Here is a 15,580-nt window from a genome sequence, read left to right on the forward strand (position 1 = left end):
TAAATTGTGAATCTCATGCATATGAGTACCAAAGTTTTTCATTCACAGACGAGTGATTTTACGACAAACACGACATTGACAAGAATGGAGTCTGTAATCGTCCCACGCATCCATATCCCGCTTGCGTTTATGCATGGCTGCGTGGTGTTGTACTGTGCTGATCAAGATTCACTTTTGGGCGGGTCTAGCAGCAAAATTGTAAAGGTAAAAATACCAATTTCGAGTCCCAACTATAAACAAATTGTTGACATGAAATCTACACATAATATTTTCAATAAAATGTAAGTTTTCAAACTGATAATATGTCAATATCTAAACTTTTGAGAGAGGGATTATAACGATATTATCATGTCAAACTTGTATTAATTCAAAGATGTAAGGCCTACTGTCGGTGCTTTCAATAAATTCCATTGTCCCCCTCCACAAATTTTCAAATAGTGTTTGATTCGAACGAACAATTTACACTTTTTTCTCCTATTTTGGGCGTCTGCAACCAGAATCTTTCGGGGCAAAACTCAAAAACAGCACTGATAATCGTTAAAAGCCTATAGGATCATTGGCTTTGTATGCATTTTGTTTGTTTCCAATAATAACATCTCTCAAAATCCAAAGAAAAAATGTTCAAAACCTAACCTGTTGAAGTTTCAGCTCAGTGGACATTACACTTTTTGAGAAAACAGTGAAAAACCCTGCGCAACCTTTTGATCACGAAACACGATTTTCTCTATAATACTTTATTTCCCCCAAATCAGTCAATTGACAGATCATAGGAAATCGCCTTAAGATACCTACATTTCTTGATTTCTTCTAAATGACAGCAAGCCAGACGGAATCATTTCACGTTTTTTTTAGTACTAAAACGATCCTTAATCCAAGTAAGTGTTTTGATAACAATTCGGTATATTACTTTTGGGTTCATGCACTGAATGTGCCAAACAACAAGCGCGTGCGCCAACCAAGGCGATGGTTGTTTAAATAAACTCATAAATGTATCATCAGGACACAATGAGAAAACTGTAATGCACTAATATGAACATGTAAAGAACATTTCTCTAAAACTAAGTTACTGTCGTTTACCACATGACTTTGAATACCCCACTCTTAAAAAAAACCCAATAGAAACACAAATTCGACATTTACAATTAAAAAAGTTGCTTGATGTTCGTGGGAACAATTCGCCTTCGTAGCAATGGGCTTCCCCGTTTTGAAACAAAGATCGCAAAACACTATTGGTTGAGATTTGCATCTCAGCGACGGAAGATAAAAATATATTTTCTGATACAAACTTTCCTTTTAGATGAATTTATTAGCTTTGCAATTGTAATCATGGAAAGTTTTGCAACACATTTTGTCTGTCACTGAACCGAACAGTCTTATCCGAGTCACATGACAAACGACAAAATAGGGATTCAACAGTTTACCCAAAATGGAACAAAACAAAAACCCAGAAGATAGACATGACTTTTCGATTCTCTACATGTAGTCCTTGTTTTACTAAACATTTGACGCCCAAAGTGCCCGGGCGTATTCTTACCTCCGATAGGTTGGTTGACGGTATAGGATGCAGACGTAGCACCAGTCAAGTACGGACTCGTTGATACCTGTGGCTGGTAGTTAGCAACAGGGTTAGTATTAGGAATGGGATGAACAGGCAACTTGGTCGTACAAGCCGTTAGAGGTGCTCCCTCTGGCCTCCCAGCAACCAATCGAAGGGAGATTAAAGCAATCAAACAACCGAAGAGCAGACAAGTTTTCAGCGCCATCTTGGACTCGGGGTAAAACCAAAAGTGAAGGCGCATGTGTAAGCATGCACTACACGAGAGTCAAAAATAGTTATACCAAGTACATGTACACACAAAGTTTGCTATACTGCGCCACAATAGTTCTCGTATTACTCATGGACATTGTAGAAATATGGGTGTAGGCCTTTTGTTGGGGTGTACGGTTCACTTACCACAGTGAAAAGATATTTTTCCGACCTGATAGTGAATGCACCTACGACCTTGCCTTTCGTGAAGTCCTGAAAAAGGCTGCATGCATTTTGGGTATGCGTGGATTTAGTACCAACAATGGGCGCGGTTGGAATTTGTTGACGTTGGTCTCGCTTAACATTGAACTCTGTCAGTTTAAAGACATAATGGAGTTCACTAGCTTAATCGCAGCCTAAAAATCATTTCAGTGAAACACGAAAACGGCCAACACAGTGCCATTTTACAAGCTAAGAACAATGCTTCAATCTTTTAATGAATAAAATAAAAGTAACAAAGAAAAGTGGCCGAATGTGGGTTATTCTATAAATTTGGGGTCCAAAGTGTGACAATTTCCCAGTCCCTGTTACCTTAACGGAAACTGTCATTTGCTGTTCATGAATCATTAAGAACGATTTCGTACGATTGTTTATTTGTTGGATGGGTAAATTACTATTCATAATCACTCTTGGAGGACGACTGCATTAAGGAATGCATCAGAATTATAAAATAATACATGTCAGATGTAACAGGGACAGGAATAAAAAGTGGACCCCGAATTTCCACATGCATAAACCATTACATAGTACTTCCCTCCAACTGTACTAAAATGTTCGATTGACGGTAATATGCAGTTCCATACTTGTTTCTGTTAATTCTCGTGCACATGTAAAAAAAAACAAAAAAACAAAAAACTTTACAAATGCTGTTTTTCTTTATCTCTTTCCTCCTACACCGCCGATTTAAAACCTAGATATCCCAGATGAACAAAGGGACTAAAGCGTTTCAAATTTATAGGTAAGGCCAAAAAAATATATATTCGGTCTCTGGTCAGACCAAAGTTCCGGAATTGACGCGGCCACGCGGCTTTTTTTTTTGTGTGCTTTTTTTTTCTTTCTTCAAGCTTGGATTGTACAGACAAGGTGGGGTACTATTTTGCTTTTTTGGTGTCCTCATGTACACTGGTGTCCTCCATAATTTGCCTTGGTGCTTTCGATCATTTGCCTTGGTGCAATTTCCCATTCCTTGGTGCTCTTTGGTAAAAAATTTTTTGAGGAGGTGCGGAAATAGAGGGCGCTGTTGGAGCTACCGCAGAACATTTTGGAGAAAAAAAAAAGATCGACGCGCATGATTAAAATCGACGCATGCGCTGGCCAGAGACCGACTTATTTTTTTTTTGGCCTAATTGTCAATTAAATAAAAATGAAAACAAAATGGAGACGAATTCACACTTCTTTTCTATGATATCTTGATTCGTGGCTCATTCGTTTATTATTTTTTTTTTACAATAATTTTGTATAAATTATACAGAGCTATGCCTATTCCATATAACGCTATAGCAGCTATTGCTCTACTACATTTAACTATTTTGTGTGCAGCACCATAAATAGACATGTAAAGACTACCACAAACAAACACGAGAGGGCAGCATCCAATTTGGACAGGCACATACAAAAATAACACAATAGACTGGACCCTTTAACAAAAATAAAGAATCACACGAAAGTGCGCGATCTCGTTGAAATGTACAAAGACATTGTAAACAAAATGTAAACATCTGGAAGAAAAAAAAAGTCTGCGTCGTGACTTTTCAAGTTATTATTTTGTTTCTCTACAGACAGGCTACCTTTGTACAGAAAGTTTTAAAAAATGCCCAATCTGGAATCAATGCCCGCATTGGAAATGAGTGGCTAGTCTAGTGGCTGTGGCTTCATTTTCAAACTGGTACCCTGATTCGAATTCTATAGCTCACTCTTGAAGCGCACGTGGATTCAAGACCTTTAATAGTCTCACAAGATGTCGGTCAAATCTTCATTCTCAATAGTAGTGAGAGGTGTTTTCAGCGGGACCGAAATTTCAAAAGTGCCACAAAAATGACTTTAAGCATGCAGCAGTTACATGTTAGTGTTTTTACATCACAGTTCAAAGCATAACAAGAGACTTCAAACTTATAGTTTCTTTTAAAACAGATGTGGTTGATATCTTGAAGTTCAAAAGTATTTTTTTTTGGTATAGACATGCAGCTTATGGCATTATCAAAACTCTACCCATATATTCCATATGACGACGGCGTATCGCCCTTGGCTTCCACACATATTGCTAGTAATATCCTGCAATATAAGACAGAGTCGTAACTCCTTGGCTACGGCTAATAACTAAACATGCGTCTATGGATGCGGCTAAGGCCATATCCCATGGACATATGTGTTATCGCTAGCCCTGGCCAAGTATTTTGGACAGTCTAACAAAGTAGAGTGTGTATAGAAGCCACAGGCTGTCACATTGCAGCACCTTTAATTGTTTCAAAATAATATCCATGACAAAAAGCCAATTCCATTGCTCATAAGGGACTCTTGCAATACTATTACCATACTGTGGCGAATTTGCACAGCATTAGTTCAACACAACACATACAAGTATGGGATTAGAAAGTTACTTATCAAACTTTCGGCCAGTACTGGTTCCCATTATCATGTGGTAGCTGGTTATCATCCAAAGGCAACGCACAATGTCAAATGAGTATGTTATGCCCAACTAGTCCAAAGCACCAACTGAAGTTGGGATGGTAACCTGAAGTGTTGTAGTTGGAACATTTTTAGTTGGGACGGTCCCAACTGAAATTGGGATCTTTCTGACTAAAGTTGGAACCAATAGCCCAATTGGGGCGTAGCAAAAATCTTGACACAGACAGACAGGTAAACGACGGGTACGATATGTACAGAATTTAGAGGCGGGAATGATTTTTGCAGATAAGACAATGTCCAAGTCACAACGGAGGGTTAATTTCATCAGAATCTCAAAAATGCTTCAAAAAGGAAGGGAAATATTCAAAAATTTTGAATGGTTGAAATTTGAATTTGAATGTGAATTAGAATGAATCGACCAGTTCAATTAAAAGAGTGATTATATACATGTAGTAATAATATAAACTATTACCGCAAAAGTCATTATTTTATATTGTACATTTCTGGGTTTTTAAAAAAAAGAAATTTCCCTTGAAATGACCAGCCTGCAACTAGTTTTCAGTTGAAAACTATTATTTTTGCCAGCGGACCGAAAAATGTGTCCTTTTTTTAATTGTACCAAAAATCACAGAGTTTTGAAACTATTTGAATTATGTGAGAAACAGGGTTTTTAAGCCAGCGTAAGAACGTCGTAGGTAGCCATCGTAACATTACGATGGTGTTTACTACAATTAGGTATACCCATATTGAACTGGATACACAGTGGTCAATGCTGGATTAGAATGTTCCAGAATTGCAACTCTTTCCAGAAAGGTTATAAACTCATTTTGGTGATGGACACTTATATCGACTAGATAGAGGAGATAGAATCTAAAACGATTTTTCATTAAAAACAAGGCTTTCAAGGCCGATCATACTTTTTTGCAATACAAATTTCACGATGCCTATAATTGAAGTTTCATTGTGATGATCGCCGTTACTCTAACAAAATTGCTTCGTAATAAAATTTGCATGAAACATGAATAGGCCTCAAAGCACGACAAAGTAAAAAAAAAAGAAAAAAAAAGATGCCATGTCTTTCTCCTGTATTATATATATTTTGTTAGCAAAGTACACATTTTCTTACTTTGCCTGTACTTAGAAATAATGAGTTGCTCCTAGTTATATATTTTTCTTCTCATTTTAATATAAAAAAGGAAAGTTTTTAATTTAATAGTCTTTTAATAGTGCATCTCACTATATCGTAAAGTTAATGGTGCAAAGTGAAAAACATCAGCATAATTGTGGACCTCTCGCACTGATATCAAAACATTTTATCAGAGAATCTTCCCATTCCTCAACATCAATGTTAAAATAAACTCCTCAACACGAATCTTTTGTTTTCCTTCAATGTGTAACAAAATTCTCACTATGAACACTTCTTGAGGTAGGCTCAGATCCTAAAAATAGAAAACTTAAATAGTACAATTTAAAAACTTAGATTTTGTTTGGAAGCTTGTAAGTTTACGTTTGACGAGTAAATATGACAACTCTTTTTTTTTTTTTAGTGTTCCTTCAAATTCATTCTCTAAACCAAATCAATTAAATTTCATCTTTTTTTTTTCAAAAATGATTCTTTGGTCATATGCGATTTTTGCTTCAAGCTTTCTGAAAATCTACTTCAATCTGTCCATTACACTTTTTTTTTTTGCCTTTTAAACATGAATTACTCGAGTCAAAATAATTTAAAACTTTTTTTATACAACGCTAAATGGCCCAGCCATATTTACATTTGTTTTTTAAATGTGAATTTTAATATTATTACACAAGTCATGAAAAAAAGGAAGGAATCTCCATCAGTTTTCTTCTGAAACTTCCTGGGAAAAGAAGGCGTAGAAGCATTTTACTTGGCACTTTAAAGACCACAATTGACAGGATTTTTGCCTTGGGTATGCTACAACATGCTTGCCTGAACAAGTTTTAGAAGGACTAACTGGAACACCTTGCCCTGTTTGCCCTCGAAAAATTGACTTTTTACTTACAGTTTTCGATCCATAGAATCCTGATCTGGGAAAGTACCGTGAGGTCACAGAATTTCTTTCAGAAAACAGTTTTCACAAAAAGAAGTTTAATCTTGAAATGCTCTTATTATCTCTGAAAAAAAAAGGAGTTTTATATTTTTACCTTTTTTTGAGGTACTTTTGCACAGCGGCGTAACTAGGGTTAAACTTTTTAAGGGGGCACATTTTTCAACAGGGGGTGGGGGGGGGGGAAGGGGGACAGGAGGGGGGGCGCATGGGGGGGCACTGGAGGCAACTGTTGTATTGTTTTTGTGCAATTCACAAGTTTAAATGGGGGCACATGGTTCACAGCATTTTCAACCAGGTTTAAAATAAAAACCCAGTTGTTTCCAGTTGTCTCTCAAACGAGTTCGCACGCACGTTGCAGAGCACACCCAAGGCATCAAGAAAAGTTCAAAGCAGGTCTTACAGCATTTACAAAAAATGCAATTGTACACGTTAGGTTAGCGGAAGCGGCTGAAAAACGCCACTTTCATTCTGTCGTAATAAATAAATAACCTATAGAAACGCATGTGATACTTGTCAGACTGCAGCCCTGTCAACAGATAGCACTTTTGTTTAATTATAAAAAACAATTTGATTGTATTTACAGCAATTTGCTAAAACTTCATAAACTGGCGGCGCAAAACTGCAAATTAGTATCACTGTTACAGCTACAAATTGACCAGACTCACTTTTTTTTTTTCACGACAAAATTTCCTGACAAAATTTTCTGCAGATGTCCCAACCACTCGACTACTGAGCTTTCCTGATTTGGCTGGCCGATTCGAATCCACTGATGGGCAAAAACCCAATATTAAAAATTGACTTTAATGCAAAATTCCATCAAAAAGTCAAGTCTGTGGCTGTAACAGTGACACACGAAATATCCAGTTTTTGGTGCAACTGCCATTTGACCACCAGTGCAGCAAGCCACTGGGTTTATCACGTAAAAACTTCTCTGAAGTCAGACTTCATGAAGACTACGACAGAATTGTCAGTCTCCACGCGTCACTTCTACTGACTGACTGTTCCAAACCAGTCAGATCTTCCTCAATCATAATTAAAAAATCTTCCTGAAAAATGGCCATCACTTTACATAGGAAGTTTATGAAACTCGGGCTTGATCTCCAGCTTCACCTCTCAAATCTCTTTAAGCCAAAGATTGAACCAAGTCGAGGTTTCACAAACTCCCACAGTGATATCACTGATGCAAACGTATGACATCACATTACATCAACTTTTGTAATTTTTTTTCCCGCCAAACCTGTCACAAACAATTTATTCCCTGCCATTGTCCAACTGCTGGAGGTGGTTCTGGCCGTCCACGTACACATGACCTTTGACCGAGGTCATGACCTCCGGATCCATGTCTTCCTGCGATGTGGTTGAGTAGCGGGGATCCAGTTTTCCACGCATCAACGGCTCACCACTGTGAAAGAAGGAACATGGGTACATTTCATGGATTACTTTTTGACAAGTTACCCGGAGAATTATGCGCAATCAGACAAGGAAGTTGGTTTATGAATAAATTGCAATTTGGCCATCTAGCACTTTCGATTGTGAAAAATATTTTGTTACGTTCATAAAACATTTTTTAAGACGCGAGACGCGAAGCATCTAAAAAATACACAATTGTATTTCAATCAAAAATAAGACACTTGTTTTACAAACTAACTCCATTTTTATCACACTGATGTAAGACGTACCTACGTATACAAAAAACTCACTGATGTTTAGGCCCAAACAAAATTAGTCGGTCTCTGGTCAGGTGCACGTAGATTTTGATCATGCCCGTCAATAAATTTTAAAAAAAAATTCTGCGGTAGCTACAACAGCGCCCTCTATTGCCGCATCGCCTCAAGTTTTTTGTACCAAGGAGCACCAATGAATGGGGAAGGACACAAAGGCAAATGACGGAGGACACCAAGGTATATGAGGACACAAAAAGCAAAACAGTACCCACTTTCTCTGTACAATCCAAGCTTGAAAAAAAAAAAAAAGCATTGCTGCATCAATTCCGGAACTTTGGTCTGACCAGAGACCAACTAATTTTTTTTTTGGGGGTCTTATGAATAAATCATCTCATTTACGTTGAAGTCCCTTTTAGTTAAAACTGTAAAAAACTTGGAAAAGGTCATAGCAACACAACTCACTCGTCACTGTACTGCACAATTTCCTCAGGGTGGTGGTCCATGTGATGTGTCATGTGGTGCATCATGTGACCAGGCTTGTCCAATAATCCCTGTCCATTGGTGACAACCGTCATGCTCTCTCTAGAGTCTTGATCTGATGTGACATATCTGGGTCTGTTAGGAGGAAGAACCAATTCATGGAGGATTAACAAATATGTCTTGATAATTCATTTTACTTGGAAAATGGAATAAGAAAAAAAATCAAACATTGTAAACTGCTGGGCCCAATTTCATCGCTCTGCTTACCGTTAGCGAAAAATCCCTTCTTTTACTGTCTACTGTTTCTGCAGATTTGTTTTTACTAGGGCTGTTAGCACAGAATGATAATAACAAATAATAATAATGCCGGAGTCTTATAGAGCACGTATCTGCCAACAATTAGGTACAATTTTTTTAAACGGGTAAATGAAGTTTATGAGAAATATGAGACCCATTATGTAGCACCTTATAAGGGTTTACAAGGTGCTGCGACGCATATTGCAGCCACTGCCAGAAACACTGGGGCGAACCCCTTCTCTTAGCGATGTGTTACTGGGTTCTTTAACGTGTATTACACAACATGCAGGACTTACGACTTTACGTCCAATCCGAAGGACGAAGCAATAATGGAAAAGTGCCTTGCTCAAGAGCACAATGACCATGTTCCCCGTCAAAATTCGACAGCACACGAGTTGAACACCTTAACCATTGGACCACAGCCCCCCCCCCCCCAACAGAGTGAGTTGCGATAATGGAGATCATAAACACGGAATTCTGTAGTTAGCAGAGCCATGAAATTGGACCCTGATCTTAAGAGTCTGAAGTAAAGTCCACAATACTTGTAACAGCTTGTTTAGTAAGGAAGTGGGACAATGTCTCGGCACTAAAATAATATGTATATGACTAGAACAAGGCACTCAGGAACAAATACTTTCAAGTCTCCACACACCAATGCACACATAAAAGGAACAGATAGAGCATCCTCGGTATCAAACTTGTCGTCCAACTGTTGCAACTCTATGCATGGCTATAAAAACATCAGACCTGGGACTCAGAAACACGAAAGTGTCCCAACCAAATTAACCATCACTGTGCAATGGATAGTACCATCTTGTACTTCATAGAACAGTTGGAGGGTGGGAGAGGGTGTGTCTCTGAAACTGGCTTGGGATCAGGCTAAAGGAGGGTGTATTTGAGTCTGTGTGGCAATCGCCACTGAACAGAAAGGTTCAATTCTCTGTATGCAACTCACTCTTGGCTGAGATCTTCGGGTTGTTCCTGGTCCAGATGATGCAGATGATTATGACCACCCATCATCACCTGACCGTTGACCGTCGGCAATCTTTCTATCTCGTCCTCTCGTTCTTCCTCCTCCTCCTCCCCTGTCTCTCTAAAGTCCTCCCCCTCCGGTCCCTCTCTGCCATGCTCCATGTACCTCAGTCCCTGCTCTTGTTGGAGTCTCAAGTAGCGCGTTTCTTCCTCTAGCTGAGAGTGGCTGTAGGCGTTCTCCAGATCTTGTTCGGCGGTCACGTATCTTGGCTCGGGGTGCTCCCTGCTAATGCCGTTGCCGTCCTCAATGGCATCTTCCTCCATCGTGCTGCTGAACCGAGACGATTCAAGCTTGACACGCGTTGGTAGGTCTTGCCTGCTGGAAAATGAGTAACAACGAAACGTGATCGTCTTATCTCCTTGGTTCTACAGCAAGCCATGGCAATGTCTGAATTGGCTGTCTTGCGACTTCTGTTTTGATTTTTGACATTAACGCTCTACAATGAATACCCTTAGTCCTGTTCATTAATCCCCTTTTCAAAAACCACCCAACTTTCTTTTGAGTCAGCAAGCATCGAAGGGCAAGTTGGCTAAATTCACCAGTTCTTGTGCTAAATTTCAACTTATGCTGCGAAGGAACATGTTTCCAACAGGCGGGAATCAATCGCAGTTGACCTGTGTGTAGTTACGACGTCATTTGCATCTGGATCATCTAATTTTATTGTGGCTTATCATCCCGTCGTGGGCAATGTGAGCATGGCTGCGATTAGTCAGTGTTGAGATGCCGCTTGTTCCACGAAAATCACACGATTTATCAGATTTTTGACCTGAGCAGCACTTTTATTCTGACTGTTTGGTTGCAGCGCAAGGAAATCCCAGGTCGACCTGAGGCCGGCTTTAGACTCACTTATCACTCAAATCTTCTGGTTCTTCCTGATCCATGCTGTGCTCCATGCATTCCGACACTTCCTCCACTTCAAAGACCTCATCACTGTGAGGTTGTTGATCATTAATCGAGCTAGCAGCTGCAGCATCACTCAGCAATGGCAAGGCACCACCTGATGCACTGCTTGCCTGTCAATCCAAGAAAAAAAAAGGAACCAAGTTGAATTTCAAGTCATCAAAGGTGTTGTGGCAATCACAAATCAATGAAAGGTCAATGAAAAGTCAATGACAAGCCAAGCAAAAGTCAAGTCACGAGTCAAGTCACGAGTCAAGTCACGAGTCAGATCAGAAGTCAATCACAAGTCAATCACAAGTCAGTCACAAGTCAGTCACAAGTCAGTCACCAGTTAAGTCACAAGTCAATCACAAGTCAAACACAAGTCAACTACAAGTCCATCACAAGTCAGTCACAGTCAATTACAAGCCAATTACAAGTCAGTCACAAGTCAGTCACAAGTCAATCACAAGTCAGTCACAAGTCAGTCACAAGTCAGTCACAAGTTAAATCACAAGTCAATCACAAGTCAATCACAAGTCAATTACAAGTCCATCACAAGGCAGTCACAAGTCAATTACAAGTCAGATCACAAGTTACTGGCATGACCAATGACAAAGAAGTACTTTGTCCCAGTTCACTGAGTTGCTTGCCAATTGACTTCAAACAAAACGAATTGAGAAGACTTCTGCAAGACATAAAGAAAAACTATTTCACTGAAAAAAATGTGAGATGCAGAGTTTACTTCAGTTCCCCTTTATTTTTCTCTCATTGAACAACCATTTGTTTTATTAAAAGAAACGAACAACAATAGTTTCGAACAACAATAGTTTCATAACTTTTTACTGTTTTTTTGCCTTGGACTTTAGGTTGCTATTTTCAAAGAAAAGCCAATAATAACAGACCATCTGGCCTACCTGAGGAGTCTCCAAATTCAAAGGCAGCGGGTGTAGGCTGATGTCATGTGACCTGCTGACAGGCGTGGTGGGTGTGGTGGGAGTCGACGGTGGTGTTGTTAGGCTGAAAAAAAAAATACCCGAAAACACAAACATCAATTCAGTGTTGTGATCATGTCAGTCTAAAGTCACCTCAAGTCTTCACAAGTCAATCACAAGTAGAGCACTATGGTCCAATGGTTACAGTGTTCAACTCATGTGCCGTGGTATGTAAGCTAGCCCTGATAGGGAACATGGCGCTTGTGTTCTTGGGCAAGACACTTTACTACGATTACGTCTCTACAAAGAGAGTATAAATGGGTACCTGTGAAGGTAGAGACCAGAATGCCCTGATCTCGAGCTGCTGCAAAAACTGGTCTCATGGCCTGATGAACAGTGGTAATAATTGTGAAGCACTTTGAGACATTTGGTACACAGCGCTATATAAGGCCAAAAAAAAAAGTCTCCAGTTTCTGGTATGGAGCTTGCCCAAAAAGTGGTGCGGCGACGCGGCTTTTTTGCGTGTTTTACCTGATTTTTTTGCTTCAAATGTCGACTGATGACTGCAAATGGTGCCCGACTAAACTTAGTGCAAATATATTGGAGTCCAGAGAGGCCACATAAAGCTTATTCTCGACCATAACCCAATCTAAAAACACGTTAAAATTGTGCAGCAGCAGGATTCCAGTCAAACCAGTGAGTTTGGCGGTTTTGAGACATCATCTTTCATTGAAAAAAAAAACTTTTTTATTTTGCCGACGGGCATGGCTACGGCGACGCGCGCGCATACCAGAAACCGGAGACTTATTTTTTTGGGCCTAAGCAATACATTATTAGTAGTAATCCACTCTCAAGTCAAATCACAAGATGTTGAATAAATAGTTCCGAAGGCATCTTTTTTGCAATGTTCATCCCCTGTTACTTGTGACTTGACTTGTGATCTTACTTGATTTCAACTGGTAAGTAACTTGATATTTCACGTGTGACTTGACTAGCAATCGGCTTGTGACTTGACTTGTGACCGACTCGATCACAAATATGTTTACAACAATCTTCGCTTCGCCTGACAACCATAGAGACACAATCCTCAAAACACATCAATCAACATACCGGGAACATATTAACTGTTGGTTTCAAACAGGAACCATTCCAAAACAGGATTCATTATACCAATCTACAACAGTGTTTCTTTCCACACCTTGCACAATTAGTCGCCCCTAAGTGTTTCAAACATCTAACTTAATTCAATCTTAGGATTACTGCAGTTAGTGCAACTCTGGTAGCCAATCAGAATTGGGAGGAGAAACTATCCCACTTTTTGTTTGGATTGGCCAACCATTAAACACCTCTTTTTTTAATGGACCGTTCTGGATTTAGCCATCTAATTGTCAAATTCACACTGTTTGATTGACAGTAGGAAGGGTCCATTTTATGAGCAGGGGACGTTTAATAAACCTTGATGGCTTACCAGCTGCTCAGTTTCTGGGGTCGTCGTTTCATAAATTCCAGCTCATCCACGGTCCACACCGCGCCTTTGACATTCTCAACCCTGACAAAGCATTTGTGAAGACTGAGGTTGTGTCGTACAGCATTCTAGGATGGAAAAATGAACAAAATTCACAACATACACAATACGCAAGTAAAACATCTGTGTTAAAGGTATAGTCCATCATTTGTAATTTGTGCATTTTGTTCGTTTGAAGCAACAAATGTGCTCAAAATCTAAAGAAGGGTCCTGAACAATGAACCTGATGAAGTTTCAGCTCAGCTTCAGCTGTATATTTCAAGAAAAACAACATTCTAGGATCTGGATTTCAAATCAAAATTTGCTGAATCATGTTTGGAATTGGGCCTGACCTGAATTCAGCGTCCGAGACACGTTCTCACTGAGCCGATTGCAGCTACCTGATGTCGCGCACTGAACCAACGAATTATAGCAACCGTGTGCGTCATGTCAACACTTGCGCGCTTCGCCGAAAAAACCCCCCGAACTACTAACAAAAATTTCCAATGGTGCGTCTTAAGACGCACCGTTGGAAATGCCTTCTTTCGTTGATTACTTCAAAATGACAGCCTGCCAGAAAAAATACTTTCACGGGGAGTTTAGTCCCCTTACTATCTTTCAACCAAGTATGTTGTTCAACAATAATTACGTCAGTTACTTTTTGGATAGCTGCAAATGATGGACTGTAGCTTTAAAATAGTCTATTGTTAGCTAAAGATAAAAACCAAACAAAAATAAACAAAAACGAGGACAACAGCTTTAAAACTGGAATTATGGTTTGTTTTGCCAACGTGCCAGAAAGAAGTGAAAGAAGTGAAAGACCAGAAGCAATCAGTATGAAATCAAAGCTGAAAGTGAAACACAACGTCTTCAAGCTTTGTGGTTTTCAGAAAAAAATACTTGTAAATGTCAACAGTAATTTGTACCTTCCACGTTGCAGCATTGCGTCTGAAGTAAGCAAACGTTCTCGTAAACCAATTATAGATCTCGTTAAGAGTGAGTTGTCCGTCTGGAGAATCCAGAATGGCCTGTCGGATGAGGGCAGCATAGGTGAATGGCGGTCGCACGTCCGCCAGCTTGTAGAAGTCAGCATTGCGGTAGATTTCTGTGTCCGAGATAGAGGTAAACATCTTCACTCTTTAACATGTATGACAAAACTCTCTGACTACAGAATAAATGTTCATGATTCAATATTTGAACCAAAATGCGAACTTTTCCCCACAAATGGACAATCCACAAGCTGACACCAACAATGTTGTAGACTATTAGATACTTCTTGTTTTTTTTTTTTAACTTTTCATTAAAAACCACATTATTTGTTTTTCTATAGTCTTTTAAAATTTTTTTAATTACACGTTTAAAGTTTCTCAATGGCACCCTTTTGGAATGTCAAAAATGCATTATGTCAAAAATGCATTATGTCCTACAATGTGCCCAATTGGGCTACAAAACACATTTTAAACGAAATGATGTTAATTGACCTATCATGGTAGAATCGCATTAACGCAGCTTGTGAAATATTGTCCAATTACATGATATACAAATGGACGCGGAACGCGCAAAATCTGAGACAAACAAAAATTAGCGTACAAACTTCCATAGGGTTGTCTAAGGGGCGTGGCTAACTCGCAAACTGCGATAGGTCAATTGGAAAGAGTATTTTAATTGGACAGAACATTAATTCTTGCGAGAACCATGCGAGAATGAATTTCAGGGTTCAAAATTTTGACTCTCAAAAATCGAGCTGCTGACTGCTTGTTGTGAATCCTGCCGCAAACGTTCCACCAGTGCATCGCATTCTGCGGACATGTGAGAAATAACATTTGTGTATTGGTGCTGTGTGTATTATGTGACACATACACAATGTGTACCATACATTGAATGGACACGCCTTGAAATACGTAAGTGCATGTGACAAAATGTCTGTTGCGATGCGTCAGATGTATACAACCGCTTTTTGCCCGTCTTTTCTTGGGAACGGTAAGACATTAAGTTTTTTTCCTTTCAACCAGACCTTTGAAATAGGATAAGTCAACAATCCAAAACATACAATTTCAGGTCGCAATGCCCCTTTTACCCTCCTGAAACATGCATTCTGAGCCATGCTGTTACTTGGGTCAATATTGGTCAAGTGACCCATTGGTGTGTTAAAAGTATACCAGGGGAAGTGGAAGGAAACTTTGACTGTTTGTGACCTTTTAAACAGCAGGAGGGTTAAGGCAAAGCAACATTTACTGTACATGACACTTACTACAAAAATTGTGACACTGGTTTTTACACAATGGTG

General features: G+C 39.3%; 2 protein-coding genes across 13 annotated transcripts in view; both read right to left on the minus strand.

Annotated features, from left to right (window-relative positions):
• Positions 1-1,900, minus strand: part of LOC119737924 (fibropellin-1-like) — a 50,640-nt gene extending 48,740 nt beyond the window's left edge. For 2 of the 5 annotated variants that reach the window (XM_038212588.1, XM_038212587.1), the window contains exon 1: positions 1,535-1,900. In XM_038212588.1, coding sequence (XP_038068516.1) covers positions 1,535-1,799 — 265 coding nt within the window. In that variant the 5' untranslated portion in view covers positions 1,800-1,900. The remainder of the gene's footprint in view (positions 1-1,534) is intronic. The other 3 variants (XM_038212590.1, XM_038212591.1, XM_038212592.1) reach the window with 3 other exon arrangements.
• Positions 1,901-3,199: 1,299 nt separating this feature from the next.
• The window catches only part of LOC119737339 (forkhead box protein P1-like), a 54,487-nt gene continuing 42,106 nt past the window's right edge, over positions 3,200-15,580 (minus strand). For 5 of the 8 annotated variants that reach the window (XM_038211623.1, XM_038211621.1, XM_038211618.1 and 2 more), the window contains exons 9-15: positions 14,220-14,398; positions 13,258-13,382; positions 11,772-11,874; positions 10,822-10,988; positions 9,898-10,293; positions 8,628-8,780; positions 3,200-7,903 (exon numbers count right to left, since the gene is read on the minus strand). In XM_038211623.1, the coding sequence (XP_038067551.1) occupies positions 7,753-7,903; positions 8,628-8,780; positions 9,898-10,293; positions 10,822-10,988; positions 11,772-11,874; positions 13,258-13,382; positions 14,220-14,398 (1,274 nt within the window). In that variant the 3' untranslated portion in view covers positions 3,200-7,752. The remainder of the gene's footprint in view (positions 7,904-8,627; positions 8,781-9,897; positions 10,294-10,821; positions 10,989-11,771; positions 11,875-13,257; positions 13,383-14,219; positions 14,399-15,580) is intronic. The other 3 variants (XM_038211620.1, XM_038211616.1, XM_038211622.1) reach the window with 2 other exon arrangements.

Source organism: Patiria miniata, unplaced genomic scaffold, assembly GCF_015706575.1.
Source record: "Patiria miniata isolate m_02_andy unplaced genomic scaffold, ASM1570657v1 HiC_scaffold_3, whole genome shotgun sequence".
In the NCBI taxonomy this organism is placed as follows: domain Eukaryota; kingdom Metazoa; phylum Echinodermata; class Asteroidea; order Valvatida; family Asterinidae; genus Patiria; species Patiria miniata.